This window comes from Sinocyclocheilus rhinocerous, unplaced genomic scaffold (assembly GCF_001515625.1).
Source record: "Sinocyclocheilus rhinocerous isolate Xijiao unplaced genomic scaffold, SAMN03320098_v1.1 scaffold723, whole genome shotgun sequence".
NCBI lineage: Eukaryota > Metazoa > Chordata > Actinopteri > Cypriniformes > Cyprinidae > Sinocyclocheilus > Sinocyclocheilus rhinocerous.
In genome coordinates this window covers 120171-137073 of record NW_015655571.1, presented here as the reverse complement: position 1 = coordinate 137073, position 16903 = coordinate 120171, and the positions used below count along the sequence as shown (strand labels likewise).

The following is a 16903-nucleotide window of genomic DNA, read 5'->3' as shown; positions in this document are numbered from 1 at the left end:
AAAAAAAAAAAAAAAAAAACATTTGTCCGCATGTTAACGGTGAAATATTTGACGTGTGCGTTGAATGGGAGTACTATGTGCTGGTTAATAATTTAAACTCTTGAGTGTTTATATTTAAACTGCGTTTTGATGCACATATGAACTCTCAGTGTCCACACTGGCATACAGTCTCACTCGACAAGTGACCAAAATGACATTACACTACAGCTGTTAGTGTAGACTAGAGGAAGGTTTCGGGCAGACTGGATCCTGCAGCTGTAGAGGAGATGCGGTCTTGTGTCATGTTATGATTACAGTATTGGTGACACTTTAATGTTATTTAACCGTCAACCGTCTAGTGGAGACATTGGACATCTGTACACCTGTTGCAGTTTTATCTGTATTTGTGATGTTTGGTTTAATCTGATAATATTTAAAGGTGTAAACAGGGAATAAGTCAAAAAAGACTAATAGATTAATATCACTGGTCTGGAGAATGGCAAACTGGTGAAATAGCTTATAGTGATTGACATTTATACCTTCATTTGGACCTGTTTGAATTTACGCAGGGCTTTTTTTTTTTCATTTTCTAGAAATGTATAAGTTAATCACAATCAGTGGTGGAAAGAGTACTGAAAAAATATACTTAGGTAAAAGTACCATTACCTTCCAAAAAATGTAGTGTGAGTAGAGTAAAAGTACTTGTCCAAAAACTACTTGAGTAAGAGTAAAAGAGTAGCCTATTTAAAAGTACTCATGAGTATTGAGTAGTGAGTACTGCTGTGGATTCTACCCCCTCATAATAAACGCTGTACACCGCAATTTATACATTTTAAAAACGTTGTACATTCTGTAATTCACATTATCTTGTTTGTCATAAAGAATGAAGAGTATCTATCATCCAGCAGTTTTTTAATTTTGACTGCCAACTCTTTAAAATACATCAAAACAGCACGGAAACAGTATTCAGTTGAAGAAAAGATTAAAGTTATTCTCAGTACATTCATCCCCATTTAAATCATCAAGTTTGAAAAAATAGATTTAAAATCATGTGTAAGGCCACTGAGACAGCATGCTGTTGTTGCACTGTATTTAGAACAGTGCAAATACAAACACCATTAGAAACTCATAGTTCAGCATCACACACCATGATATGGGTTAAAATGAGAGCCCATTTCTCTCCAAAACGGTGCCAGTTTTAGTGTTTTGCCAATAAAGAAAAAAGAATAACTAAACTTGATAATTTGTTACAATTTTAACAAATGCACATTGTTCTAGAAGGATGGCATCATGCCATACCTTTTACACATTTACTCGAATTGTTATGCTGATAATACAATTTGTAAGGAAAAATGCATTAAATAGCGAAGTATTTCTGGGGAAACTTTTTCAAAAGAAAACATACACACTGCATGTCTCTTTGCTGAACTGCGGCGGTCTCGGTGAATCAGCAGCATCCACAACTGAACGGAACAAAAAGTGTTGAACTTGAAAATTGTTTATGCGCGAGTGCACTTGCTAATTGAAGGCAGATTGTATAAAATTAATTTAAAAAGCCGTTTTAGGGGGGCGTGGCAGAGTCTTAACTTTGATAAAGAATATCTCTTTGGTTTTGAGACTTTAGTCTTTGCAACTACAGGGATCTTATCTATGCACAATCTGCTTGTAACACTCCAAAGAGAAAGGAAAACTTGAAATCGCATCATATGACCTCTTTAAGTGAACCTGAACAGTTGGGAGAAATCACGGATGTGTCTAAATATTTGATCTGTGCGTCAGGTCTTAAAGCAACAGCAGCATAAACCTGCTGCTGCCGACTGCGTCATAAATGTTAATCAAACAACAAAAGAAAAAGAGAAAATCACTCACTGCTCTTGACTGAATCACTTTAGTAACTTTAATAAGAATCATTTATATTTAATGCATGCAGTGAAGAATGCTGTGTAGTGTTTTATTTTTACATTTACTACTTCATTAAATGTATGTAGTAGGCTATTTCTGTTGTAGCCTATACTAGCTATATAGACCTATCTAAAAAACTTTTGATTAATATATTTATTTATCCTTTTGCTCGTAATTAATAATTAGACTTGCTACTTGCCTTCAATAAGCTTGAGAGCATTTTACTTACATTAGTTTAGTATTAGTTTTTGCTGTTGTATTGAAATATTTTTTAAATATGGTGGCAGTTTCTACTTTTATATAAAAAGAATGTTTCTAACAAATTTGTGGCATCTTTGCGGTCAAAAACAGTGGCATCTTTGTGGTCAAAACTGTTTTTCCTTAGTGAAAAGTCCTTAGTGTTTAGCCCTGAACAGAGCATGTGAGCGAAGCGGAGCGGTGTGATGCTCCGCTACGTTTTCCGCTCTATGGACGTGCGCTCTAACCGCCCAAGCAAGCGCTCCGTTAATATTCCGCTCACGCTCACCGTAAACCAATTCCCGCTCAGATCCCGCTCCGTTCTGTAAAAAATTTGCGTGCATTATATTAGATTATAAATTACTGCTGCCTATATCTAGCCTACATTCTGAAGGACTACCTATTGTTTCGGGTCAGTTTTTTTATTTTTTATAATATTTTAATTGGCCTAAGTGGTGTAGGCTAATATCTTATGTAGGCTACTCTGTAGTTCTGTATTTAGGCCTATATACAGCTGTGTGTTAGCTTAGGTCTACAGTTTAACTGAGATTATTTAATAACTACGGAGCTCCGAATATAATTCGAATTAACAATTCGTTTCTACGACGTCAGCAGGTTTTATTATTTTTTTAATTAATTTATTATTATTTATTAATTTTAAGCAATAATGATTTTAATAAGTAATTACGAAATATAATAATTCGTTCCACGATTTAGGCCTACTATAGGGAATGAACGAATTAACGAACGAATGAATTCGTGGCAGCTAAGCCTAAACAAGAGAATGAATACTTAATTCGTGGCCATAATTTAGACTAAACTAAAAAATTAATTCTTAATTCGTGGCCATAATTTAGTCCTAGCATAAAAGAGAACTAGCCTATTCTAAATTCGTGGCTGTGATTTTGTCTGCATGTCATGATCGGGGCTCCGTACAACCGAATATAACCTTAGCCTACCTGTTTATTCATTTATTATGGTATGTAACTAGCTCACCTTTTGCTGCACCATGTTTGCGTAGTACATCTTCGTGCTTTCTGTAATCAATATGAATCTGTACTAACTTTAACAGTCTCCCCGCACTCCCTCTCAGTTTCTTCTCCCTGCTCATTCTTAACTTTGATTTTTACTTTACATTTATGTATAAGGCTTGCAACTTCGTTGAAACAATATCTGGACTCCATAACTGCTCTACTATTCTCGATCTCTACAGATTCTCGATCTCGAACAAGCAAATCACCAAACGGCATTCTGGGTTGAGCGAGTGGCACTGAGCGTATTGAGCGAGCGGAGCGGAATCTTCAGAAAGGCGCTCTGCGCTCTTAAGGAAATATTACCACTCCGCTCCCCGCTCCGCTCACATGCTCTGGCCCTGAAGCCCATGTCCACAGTGAAAAATATTTCTTTTATTTATATACTAATTATTACTATAGTAAATAAATATAAATATATGCAGGTGTGGCTCATCTATATAGGTGTCACGAAATCCGGTCCGTGGACTTCCATCCGATCGCCACCAGAGGTCACTCGTCCATCATATTGACTCTCTCACTACACTGACTGTTGCACGTCACCACGAACTACATTTCCCATGCACCATTTCACTAATCACACTCTCACCTGAGACCAATCACACACACTACATAACACCCACTCAGTTCCTGCTCCGATCGCCCAGTATTGTTTAGCGTATATCTCTGTTTAGCTAATAGCTACCTTACGGAGCCTGCTTAGTTTTCCTAGCCTTATCTTAGTCTTGCCTTGTCTGTTTTCTCGTGTTCTGATCTTTGCCTGTGTACCTGGATTTATCCCTCTAGTCTCGCCCTATTGGATTATGTTCTCGGACTCGATTGCTTAAAGACTTGGACTCGATTTAGGTGGACTCTAACCCAACACTACAATTTGTACAAGAAACAAAGATTACCCTATGGATTACCCTATTTATTTTTATTTTACTATTATTATTTTTTTTATCATAATTTTTAATAGCTAACAACATGTCCCCCCGTAATGGCTTTTTTGATTTCTCCCAATGTCACAGACTAAGTATACCTACACCTGTCATTCATTTGATACCTTACACACTCTGAGGAAGGCTGAAGGCCAAAATGCATAAGTGTGCAGTATTTTAGTCACTTTTAATGTTTCAATTGTGATAGTCATAATGTGAATAAAGGTATTTTAACTTTTTTGGACAAGAAGAAGTGCCTTGATTCCTTTCTTATGATAGTTGCTTCAAACCCAACCAAAGAGCACCTTCTGGGATTACTTAGGTCCTTCCAGGAAGTAGTGCTTCAAGATGTTCCCTACAATGTACTGTATTCCTTTAAAAAGTAAGCAGACATATTTTATCCATTTGTATTTGAAAACATAACATTACATTTCTGTCATGACAACTCTCTGAAGGATTGGCATGGTAATGTACATGACAATATTAATGTATTTGGTCTTGGTGGAATAGATCTGCTACGCTGCTGCTGTGGTAGAGCAAGTACAGAGACTTGCTACTGCCAATACATCCACAACATGCTGCTGTGACCATGTAAGAAATGTTGCTGCTGCAAATATAACATACATGAAATAACCCCCATATAGCATACATGAATCACCTCGTAGCAGATCTATACAGGTGGAGCTGGGGAAGGTGGAGGGTTTCTGAAGCAAGCTGCAACTGCTACAGCAAGCACTAGTCATATATTTGAATGTTGAGCAGCGAGCTCATTGGCTGCCGATACAGGAGAGAACCAATCAGCTGTGCCATGTGATAATGATGTCATTAGGTCAGATTGAGTTAAACCTATCGGACTGCACCATCTAGAGTTTCATGCCAGAACTCTGTATTTATTAAGAATTCCCTTTTCACTATGTAAAACACTTTTGAGTTTAGTGTAAGAAAAGCCTAAATTGTTTGAATGTACAGGTATTGTCATGGCAATCGAGTACCTTACAACTGAAATCTAAAACCGAAAGTATTTCTGTCAGGTGTCTCTGTGTTTCAGTTTGGTCATGTGCACAAGTAGAATACTTTCTGTTTCTGTTTATTCTCAGTGACAGTGACCTGATGAGACCTGAAGATCTGAAAATCAGCCACGATTTTGACAGTAAGATTATAATTATAATTATATATAAATATATACACATATATAATTATATACCAACATTTATACACATAGGTGAGGCAGTGGACAAATGTGAGTGCGGACAAATGTGTGTGTTTCATGTGGTACTGTTGTTGGAAGAGATCAAAATTAATGGAAGTACAAAGATCACAGCACAAAATATGTGTGTTTGTTATGTATATCTGCTAAACAAATCTGTTTGATAGGCTGGGAACGACTGAACTAATTAGTGAAGTTAGAGATGTAACTATAATTGTTTGATGTTCTATCATTGCTTGAACCTGCACATGCTATTAAAACACTTTCAGTTTTATGTTCTTTTTTTACTCAGTTCTGTACGAGGACAAGATGACAGATGAATGCATCACAATAGAGTCGGACCTCAGTGAGTTAGATGAGGACATGGAAGAACTGTCAGCACCTGAGTTTACGTGTCACTGTTGCTATGATGTCCTTGTAGATCCTACTACACTTAACTGTGGCCATAGTTTCTGTCGCCATTGTCTGGCAGAATGGTTACATTCCTCTCGACGGAACGAGTGTCCAGAATGCAGAGAGAGATGGCAGGGCTTTCCCAGAATCAACATCCTCCTTCGGTGAGAGAACCATTGCTATCTATGTATAGACTGTTTCAACGGCAACAACATAAACAAACGTTACTGCGCATGCGTGCTTTTGTGGCCCTAACTTAACCTCCGGTAGACTTCCAAATAGAATCAATGACAACAGCTAAGTAGTCCCTTTAGAGTAGATTATTTTTGATAACAAGCAAAATATGTTTGCTGCGTAAATCGGAGGGACTTACTGAAAATGCTAATTAATTCTCTGCCAGCAGGAGGTGCTTTAAAGCGGGAGAAACAGAGGTTTCCCCGGTAAAGGGCTGTACACAAATCAGCACTGAGCTGTGAGCTCACAAACGCTGCTTTATCAGGCATATAACATGCAAGATGAACTGCGTTTGTAGCCGGTGCCATAGCCAGACTGATAAACAAACATTGACCGGAAGTTAACTTCGGGCCAGGCGCGTGCGCCCGATGAAACCGTCTATATACACACACATAGCTGATTTTTTACAAGAAAATTAGCCAATTCTGATACCGACTGCCAAATTTTTTTTGTTTTTTTATTTTGTTTTAAGCAACAAACAAGAAAGAATGAAAATATGAGTATATGCTCTATTACAGGCAGAACTATCTGCAGTCATTGAAAATTACAGGCAACCACTGCATTTTAATCACAATCCAAACAAAGATGTTCCCCTCGGAGATACATTCATGTAAACTCCACCTCAATTCAATATTCAGGATTTTCTTCCAATATTGTGTGCATGGTGAGCATTAAAGGGGTCCTATTATGCTTTTTCACTTTTTCAACTTTAGTTAGTCTGTAATGTTGCTGTTTGAGCATAAAAAAGATCTTCAAAGTTACAAAGCTCAAAGTCCACTTCAAAAGGAGATATTTTATTTAACAGAAATCACTTTTCAAAAACTACAACAAACGACTCGTTTGGACTACAACGCATATTTTCCGGGATTTGAGATACCACAAATATCGACGAATGGGACGAGACCTGGTCGAGCTGCACTAGAGAAGACAACGAGTGTTATAACTATGTCTGAGGCACGCTAGCTTTCCCAAGACAGACGAACTGACAGACGCAATATTTACACTGAAGCTCGCAGGCGGCTATGGTAAGGGGTTAAATCGCGCTCAATTGATTTGATTTTGACGCAATATTTACACTGAAGCTAGCAGGCGGCTATGCTAAGGGGCATGACATTTCCCGACCAGGCGCCGAGTGGTGCCAATCACAACACACACTGGCCTTGCTAACCAATCACAGCACATTTCGTATTTCAGAAGGCGGGCTTTCATTTGATACAGGAACTATTCGAGCCGTTCATGCCAGACTGGAGAGGGAGGTGTTGTAATAATGTAAAATATGTGAAAAATAATGTGTTTTTCGAACAACCTAGTATGAGAGCCTGTTCTAGTACACCCCCAAAACAAAATCAAGACTTTGTAAAAGAGCATAATAGGACCCCTTTAAGCTTGCTCTGCCTGCTACATTATTTTCTCCTCTTTGCGTCCATCTTCAGCATCTCTGGCCTTTTACAGACTTCGTGATATTTCAACACAAATGACATTCTGGAAAATGAATGCAATGCAGTCCAGGGATCAACCGAAATAAAGCAAAAACCAGTCGGTTCCGATTTATGGCCGGTACTTACTGGAGTATTTTTTATTTTTTTTTACTGAAGTAAAACAAATATTAAATACATAAAAATAAAGCATAATAACAATAAAGCATAAATTGATGCGTATTTATTTAATCAAAGATCACACCTGATCACACCTGAGACCTTTGTGCCTACATTTTTCCATGAAGGACCAATTAAGGGCTGCTATACGAAGGATGCTGTCCTAAATTCAGATTTGATGGGTGTTAAATATTTTTGGTCACATTACCGCAAAAATTTCTCCAGTCTGACGAACCCAATGACTATTTACAATCGTTGGACAGACCAAAGAAGATTTTTTCTTTTTTTCCCACTTTAGTTCCTGCACCATCAGAGAGAATCACGCACGCAGAGTGGGAAGCAGACGGGAATATGTGAGATCCTGTAAGCAGCTGTTAACAGTGGCCAGAGACACTGAAGACAGATGCAAAGAGGAGAAAATACTGTAGCAGGCAGTCAGAGGTCACTGTTCACAATGAGCGAAATATAAATATTAAATTGGGGGTGGGGGTTTACATTAATTTATCTGAAACTGGGGAACTGACTGTCTTCAGAAGTTTCGATTGCATTTTCTTTTCCTCTTACCTCCGTGTAAAGTAGTGTTTATTAGTGCAGTGCATCTTTGTGTATAGCAGTAACCAAGGAAACACTATACCGCTGGTGTTTCATAAGCACCACCTGCTGTCAGAGAGTGAATTTGCATTCTCATTTAGCCCATCTGCTGTTTTAGTTTCATGTAGCATAACTTCACACATCTGAAGTCAGACCATTTTGTTTTTGCTTTAAATCTTGAAATTATACAATCTTAATTCAAAATCAAAAACTGCTCATTCTAAATGTATGTACCAAGGAAACACTATACCGCTGGTGTTTCATAAGCACCACCTGCTGTCAGAGAGTGAATTTGCATTCTCATTTAGCCCATCTGCTGTTTTAGTTTCATGTAGCATAACTTCACACATCTGAAGTCAGACCATTTTGTTTTTGCTTTAAATCTTGAAATTATACAATCTAATTCAAAATCAAAAACTGCTCATTCTAAATGTATGTATTATGATTCATTCTATATGTATGCATTATGATTCATTCTATATGTATGCATCTATGTTTGGATCATGATTAAAATTCAGTGGTTGCTTTTCATTTCAAATGTCTACAGAAATTTTAGTTTAAAGCCAGTTTGCCTGTCATAGAGCAAATAAACAACAAATAAATAAATTCGGAATGGGCCAGTTTGCTTGTAAAAAATCATTATTATATGTGTGTGTCAGTTTATGTATTTATGTATGTAATATAATGTGTATTTCCATCGCAGGTTTGGTCTTAAATTTCATATAAGTTGGTGTTAAAAAGGTATTAAAAATTCTTACATTTAACTTGTTTCTATCTGTAGACACCCTGATCTAATCTCATAGCATCATAGCATAATTTCATAATCTCACTGTCTCACATTGCATGAAAAATGCTACAAGAGTAGTATTCAAATATAGCATTTTGAATATTGAAACATAAAATGTTTTATTATTTATCTATGTATTTTTAAGAAAGAAAAAAAAAAGTAAGAATAAGTAAATGTTAAGAGTAATTGAACCAACCGGGCAGTCAACCAGGTTGTGTTGTCCATCTGCCCCAACAAATGATAGCCCCTGAGATCTGGGAGAAAATGTTTCAATACTAGAAACATAGTCCTCATCTTCAGGCAGTTGATGTGCCAAGAGAGATGAAGGCCATCCCAGCGACCAAAGCCTGTGGCACGTGACCCTTTTCAGAGGAGCCAGGGTGAAACCCCTGGCTCTTGAGCCACCACTGAATAGGCCTCGTGCAGCAAGCCCAACGGTATTACGCTGGCAGCTGCAGCCATAAGACCCAACAGTATCTGGTATTGAAGGTCAGAAACCTCCTGACCTAGCCTCAGACTGTCTACCATGGCGAGAATGAAATCCACCCAGGAAGGGGACAACTGTTCCCACATTGTGGTCGAATCCCAAATCACCCAGAGTAACATAGTTCTCTGACTAGGAGACAGAACACTCTTGTGATTTAACCTCAGTCCAGAAGGGACAGAGGGCGACATCTCCATGTCAAATTGCCATCTCCTCTGACTGAGCTAAAATAACCTAGTCATCAATGTAATTTAGTAAATGGATGCCCTGAAGTCACAAGGGATCCAGAGCTGCATCCATGCCCTTGGTGAAGTTTTGAGGAGACAAAACTAGGCCGAAGGGAAGAACCTGACATTGGTAAGCTCCCCCGCCCCGAAAAGCGAACCTCAGGAACTTCCTGTGGATGGGTAATAATTCTACATTAGATTTACATTTAATCATTTAACAGATGCTTTGGTCCAAAGCGACTTACAAAAGATGATAATGATAATACAAACAAAGCAGTAAAATGACAACAAGTAAGTGCTGTGATAATTCCTAGTTAATCTAACACAGTATACGTAGCAATGGAATAGAAAGTGCTAATATTAATGGGTCAAGTGTTGACCAAGAAGATGCATCTTTAGCTGTCTCCCCCGACCCGAAAAGCGAACCTCAGGAAGTTCCTGTGGATGGGTAATAATTCTACATTAGATTTACATTTAATCATTTAACAGATGCTTTGGTCCAAAGCGACTTACAAAAGATGATAATACAAACAAAGCAGTAAAATGACAACAAGTAAGTGCTGTGACAATTCCTAGTTAATCTAACACAGTATACGTAGCAATGGAATAGAAAGTGCTAATATTAATGGGTCAAGTGTTGACCAAGAAGATGCATCTTTAGCTGTTTCTTGACCATGGCTACTACATACTCAGCTGCTTGGATTGAGTTAGGCTGGTCATTCCACCAGCAGGGAACAGTCCAGGTAAAGGTCTGTGAAAGGTATTTAATGCTTCTTTAAGATGGCACCACAGTGTGACTTTCACTGCAGAATGCAAGCTTCTGGAAGGCACACAAGTCTGAAGTAATGAGTTCAGGTATAGGGGTGCAGAACCAGTGGTTGTTCTGTAGGCAAACATTTGTTCCTTGAATTTGATGTGAGCGGCTAATGGCAACCAGTGCAAAGTGATGAAGAGAGGTGTGACGTGCGCTCTCTTTAGCTTGTTGAAGACCACTCTCACTGCTGCATTCTGGACCAGGTGCAAAGATTTGATAGTACATGCTGGAAACCCTGACAAAAGAGCATTACAATAGTCCAGCCTGGATAGAACAAGAGCTTGGACAATGAGTTGTGTAGCATTCGCTGACAGGAAGGGCCTGATCTTCCTAATGTTGTATAAGACATCTGCAGGAATAGGCAGTTTTAGTAATGTGGTCTGTGAAGTTTAACTGATCATCCATGAGAACTCCCAAGGTTCCAGGCTGTCCTGGAAAGAGTTATGGTTGATGCGCCTAGCTGAATGGAGAAGTTGTGGTGAAGTTTTGGGTTGGACAAAACCACAAGCACTTCTGTCTTGGTAAGATTGAGTTGAAGGTGATGGTCCTTCATCCAGAAAGAAATGTCTGTCATGCAGGCTAAGATATGAGCAGCTACCTTTGGATCATCCAGCTGGAATGAGCGGTAGAGTTGTGTGTATCAACATAGCTGTAATAGGAAAAGGCATGCTTCTGAATTACAGATCCTAGTGACGACATGTAGATAGAAAAGAGAAGTGGTCTAAGCACTGAGCCCTTAGGCACCCCTGTACCTAGATGTTGCGGCTTAAGACACCTTACCCCTCCAAGTCACCATGAAGATCATACCTAGAGGTAAGACTCGAACCACTGGAGTGAGTTCTTGCAACCCTCATTGTCATGAGAGTTGACAGAAGGATATGGTGGTGTCAAAAGCAGAAGACTGATCGAGCAAGACAAGTACTGATAATTTGGAAGCTGCTCTCACCAGTCTCAGAGCTTCAACAACAGAGAGCAGGGCAGTCTCGGTTGAGTGGCCACTTTTGAAGCAGGTTGTTCTGTGCAAGAAATGCAGAGACTTGGTTGAACACTACTTGCTCAAGTGTTTTTGCAATGAATGGAAGAAGGGATACTGGTCTGTAGTTCTCCAAAAGTGCTGGGTTTAGCAGTTTCTTAAGCAGTGAGGTTATCTGGGCCTGCTTAAATACTGTAGGAAATGTACCATTGATGTTATGAGTGAGTGCCAGTACAACTATAAGAAAAATGGCTTAAAGGACACGAGTGGGGATAGAATGAAGGATGTTCTTCCAGCAGCTCCATCTGCAAGCCTGATGCTCTAAGTTGGTGCACCACCTCGGCGGACACATGACCCAAACCACAGGGAGCAGAAACAAACTCTCCTTCGTCATTGAGGAGGGCGAGGCAGGAACGGAGCTTCCCTAACTATTAATTGATTTAACCTCCAGTGTGCTATTTGTCTGCATTTGTTTCTGAACAGTTTGAAACTGTATCAGTTTGCAACTTTTCCAGCTTTTGAATGCATCCAGTGATTCTCAGAGTGATAGTGCCCAGTAAATGCATAATATTTTAAGGAATGTGAAACCATAGTCCATGGATATGTACTGTTTAATGCTAATTCAATGCATTATTTAATATGGCACGTGTGTGTCCTAGGGATGCAGTGGAGAAGACGTTTCCAGCTAAGATAAGCAGACGGAGGAGGGTTCTCCAGCGTAACCAGCGGTTCCATTATTTTCTCCAGATATTCCAACAGTATGGGCAGGTACTGAAGCAACAAATTCCTGTATCAGAAGGCCTACAGCAAGCTATACTAAACAGCTTTTGTTCTGGAGTCATGATGGCATTGATCTGCATGGGGGTGAGATGCGCTTTCTCATATACATACTCAAAGATTGAAGAGTTCTTGATGGGGGTTCGGTTGTGCACAGGACATAACACCTTGTGAATGTTTCTAGGTTATATTGTTGCGATATCACTGGATCAGTGCTGATTCTAATTATGACATCTTGGTCCAGAAGCCAATCAACAGGTGGAAACCCCATGATGTCATTCTGTGGGTGGAGCATCTGGGTCCCTGGACCAATCAGTACAGAGAAATGTTCCACAGAGCACAAATTAATGGCAGGTGGGTACTATCCACACGGAAACACAATTCAAACATTATTACATTGTTTTTCATTTTAGTGTCATTTATGGCTTTATTAGTTATTTGAAATAAAATGTGTCCAACATGTTTTAATGGGGGAAAAAAACAGTATTATAGGGTTTACTGGCTTTAATTCATTATGTCAACAATGTTTCACACATTAAAATTACATAAAACATGTTTAAAGGGGTCCTATTATGCTTTTTTACATTTAAAACTTTTAGTGCGTAATGTTGCTGTTTGTACATGAAAAAAGATCTGCACAGTTACAAAACACAAAGCCCACTCCACAGGGAATTATTCTCTATATCAGTAAGTACTGTTTCTGAACTTGCTCAAACGCCTGATTGTGGTCTTGAGTTTTTATCTGGAAATGTACACATCACAATATACCTCATTTAAATAATTCCTGCATAAGGCATACACAAAAAATGAGAGGGGGAGAGGCCTGGTTTAGAGATGCTGTTTCACAGATCTAATATACTGATACACATGCAAGCTGTCTATTTTTTTGACATAACCTACTGCGTTTATGTAAATTTTGTGTGTTTTTGACATAACCTTATGTGTATTTGACAGTTGATGAGAAAGAGCTTCATATCGGTGGGCGTTTACTTCCGAGTCTACAATCCTCCACGCCTATTCAAACAGAGCGTTCTGATGAGGGGGGTTAAAAACAGGACAGAAAATAGCTTATTACTTCTCAATTATGATGTTTTTTTGATGTAAAAATCTTGATAACATTATAAGTGGACCTCAGAGAACAGTACAAAATAAAAAGCAAAGGCAGTTCATGACCCTTTTAATGACAGCTGAGATCCTACAGTGTGACATGAGGATCATGTTTGTGCTTGTACAGTCTGACAAACAACAATCGTAAAGGATTATTATAAATCGTACAGTGTGCCGGCTTTAGGTGGTTAGTGGTTTGACTCTCCTATTGTCAATATGAGATCAAGTCAAAGACTGCAGTGATGCAACTACAATACAGAAATAAATGTTGTGATGTTTTTATGGTTGTTGAAACAATGCTTGCCAAAATCAAAGCTAAAGGCAGTCCAACAAATTTTGAAATGTGAGACTTCAATCATAGATTGAAAACTAATGAAAACAAACCACTAAAAAGCAAAATAGGAATAAAATAATTTGAAACTATAATATGCTTCATGTATACACTTGTTACAATAGGTAATGTTTACTTATCACCATTGATATGTGTGTTTTTTTTTTTTTCAGTTTGTTGGCTCATCTCAGAGACGAAGAACTGTCTGCTGCTCCATTCAATGTTAAGAATCCATCACACAGACAGGTCATACTGGAGGAAATCCAGAAAATCAAAGAGCTCAAAGTCAAACTACCACAAACCCTCTGGGAGTACAAGGTGTGTCTTGTGTTTTTCTGGTAATTATCTGTTTTTCATTCAGCAAAGAGCTCAGTCAAATCAAGATTTTCAATGAGAATTCTCAAAAGTCACTAAAAGTCTGCATTGGTCTATTGCAAATAAATAGTTAACAGTTGTGCTATTTCTAGTCACTCATTAATTTTACCCACCTCTGTTTGTTTGCTAAACCTCAATTGAGTTCCCCAATCATCAACGATGTTTGACCTCAGGGGCCCTTGCCACTTGGCAAGTAATTTGGAACTCATGTGAGGACTTTATCTCCTTGTGCAAAAATTCCTATAGCCAAGTACCCCTGTTATACAGTTGGCTCTGATTTTCTTGAGCCTGGAGCAAATTCTCCTGCCTCAGTTGACCCATTGTGTGGAGTTTTTAATTTCCCCTTTGAGGGAACTTCAACATTATGTCAGAATGCTTATGTGACAGGAATGCTTCTGCATGACCTGTGTCTGAAGCATGTGTAAAATCACTCCAGTCTCGTTTGCAAAACTCTGGAGTTTATGAAGGATACTCCACTGCCAACATCCACGCTACATTAGGGGAGGTGACACACTTGATCTGTGTGTGGTCTATATAGAAGAGGAGCATGGAGAAACAGCTCTCAAGGGAGCTGGCTGTGTTGATTGTGAGTGTCTGCCAGGAAAAATCCCCCACCTGTCTGTCTTTGAGGAGGGAGGCCAGGCACATGCCCACGAGTGAGGCCCTGATGTTGGCTATATCCAGCACTGTGAAGTTGGATGTTAGCATCAAGGCAAGAAAGTTCAAGGATTCGCCATCTTTCTCCCCTGCTTACGAGGAGCTTGTGGAGCTTGTGACCCATGCTGTAGCCAAATTAAACATCAATTGACCAGCTGAGAAGAAAGAGCATCACAAGAGCAAGTTAGATGAGCACTTCCTGTCTAGTAAATCACATCCTCTGTGTCGAAGCCTACCTTTCTTTCTGGATCTCCATACAGAGGTGTCAAGATCCTAGACTAATCCTTTCTCCACCCATATCATTTGTCCTTCACTTTAAAATTATTCCTTGATTGTGGAATAAATGAACTGGGGTATGGGGCAATCCCCAGCTATCTCTCACCTGAGTTAGCATGGTCCCTAAAGGCTCCGATGCTACCAACCAAGCCATGAAGAGTTGACATCCTTGGTGGGTAAAGCTTATGCAACCGCAGGTCTTGCTGGGGTGTCTGCATACGGTGGCATTGTTGACCTGCTGTTGACCTACCAGGCTGACCTGCTGAAGGACATGCATGAAGGTTGGAGGGTGGGCAAGAGCTGTGCTGGGCCAGAGATTTGTCTCTCCAGGCATCTCTGGGTGAACCTTTCAGGAATAAAAGAGAGGGAAAAGTTCTTCTCCTGGGTTTTTGGCGACACAGTCAATACTGTCGTCGATAGGTTCTAGGATGAATCAGATGCCCAATTATTTTTCAGTGCTGCAGTTCCATCAGGATCGCTTTTCCACAGAATTAACCTGTGTTCAATTAAAAGATGCTTTTATTCAAAGTGACTTACAAATGAGGAATACAACAAGTGATTCATCATAAATAAGCAAATAATAAACAAGAAGGTAACGTCCATCATCTGTCACAGGACTATGTTTCGCCATTGAGATTGGATTCATTTCACACGTGCTTCAGATGCAGGTCAAGTGTTCACATACTGTCAACATTCTGACACAGTGTCTAGTTCATGGAACCAGGGTTACAGTCGTAACCTAGAAATTTTACTGTTAGAAATGCCCTCCTCTCAATTTTCTCTTACGAGGTGCACTGCACTACAAGGCTTGTGTCCATACAATAATTCAATTCACGAGTTGGCACTTACATATAATCAGATTGTGCAAATAGTAAGCATATTTGAAAGTGGAAGTGACGTGACATGTGGCCAAGTATGGTGACCCATACTTGGAATTAGTGCTCTGCATTTAACCCATCCAAAGTGCACACACACACAGTGAACACACACCCGGAGCAGTGGGCAGCCATTTATGCTGTGGCGCCCGGGGAGCAGTTGGGGGTTCGTTGCCTTGCTCAAGGGCACCTCAGTCGTGGTATTGAAGGTGGGAGAGAGCACTGTACATTCACTCCCCCTTTGAGTTACGAGTCCGACTCTCTAACCATTAGGCCACGACTGCCCCCATTTGGTGTGCTGTCCTGAGGGAGGGCTCCGAGCTCGGAATATAGCCCAAACCCAGAGAACTCCCCCGAAGAAGCAAATGAGCATGAGACAGCAGCCAGAGAATAAATTTGTCTATTAACCCCACAAAATTGCATTCCACGAAGAGAAATGGGTTGGAATTTGCGAGGAGGAGGCAGGGCAACCAGGACAGCCCATGCAGTGTTCGACGGGAGCTTGCGACTTGCAGCATTGGATGGGTGAGCCCTGCCGATGAATAAGGAGCACGATGCGAAACATCAGATGGAGGACTCTCACTGCTTCCAATGGGACGGGAGAGCCCTACCTGGATTTGGTCTGCTTGATTGAGTTGGAAGACCCGCGCAGCATCCAATGGGAACAGGAAATCTTGGATGGGTAGGCCCCGCCTGTAAACAGTTGGGAGAGCTCGACCAGCATTTTGGAGTGGCAGGGAAGATTTAGCTAAAATTGGCCCTGTCGCTGCCTCCAAACGGGGAGCCCACACTGCAGCATGAACAGGGGCACCTTGTAAATAAAAATGGGCTAAACTGGTGTTGGTTTAAAACTCTGCAAAACAGCAGTCTATAAAGTCAACATAAAATGGATTGTTTAAAATACTACTCATCGTAATGCATTAGTGTGTTGTTACCTTAAACAAGGTGTGAATAAAAATGGGCGAACTCTCACTGCATTCGAACAAGGGGCTCAACCAGCGCTTCACGGGGTGGGGAATGAGTGTAGCCCATGAACAGGGAGCCTCCAAAGCATTTGAACGGGGGAGCCCGTGGTCGTTGTTATTATTATTGGTCAGACTTTACAAGTATAGTATGAAATTAAAAGTACAA

The 16903-nt window shown here is 39.9% G+C and overlaps 1 protein-coding gene across 1 annotated transcript in view; it reads left to right on the top strand.

Annotated features, from left to right (window-relative positions):
- Window positions 1–4406: 4406 nt before the first annotated feature.
- LOC107718524 (bifunctional apoptosis regulator-like) overlaps window positions 4407–16903 on the top strand; it is a 14847-nt gene continuing 2350 nt past the window's right edge. The window contains exons 1-6 of the mRNA XM_016525623.1: window positions 4407–4451; window positions 5167–5219; window positions 5569–5833; window positions 12034–12238; window positions 12336–12505; window positions 13763–13907. Of these exons, the coding sequence (XP_016381109.1) occupies window positions 5180–5219; window positions 5569–5833; window positions 12034–12238; window positions 12336–12505; window positions 13763–13907 (825 nt within the window). The 5' untranslated portion in view covers window positions 4407–4451; window positions 5167–5179. The remainder of the gene's footprint in view (window positions 4452–5166; window positions 5220–5568; window positions 5834–12033; window positions 12239–12335; window positions 12506–13762; window positions 13908–16903) is intronic.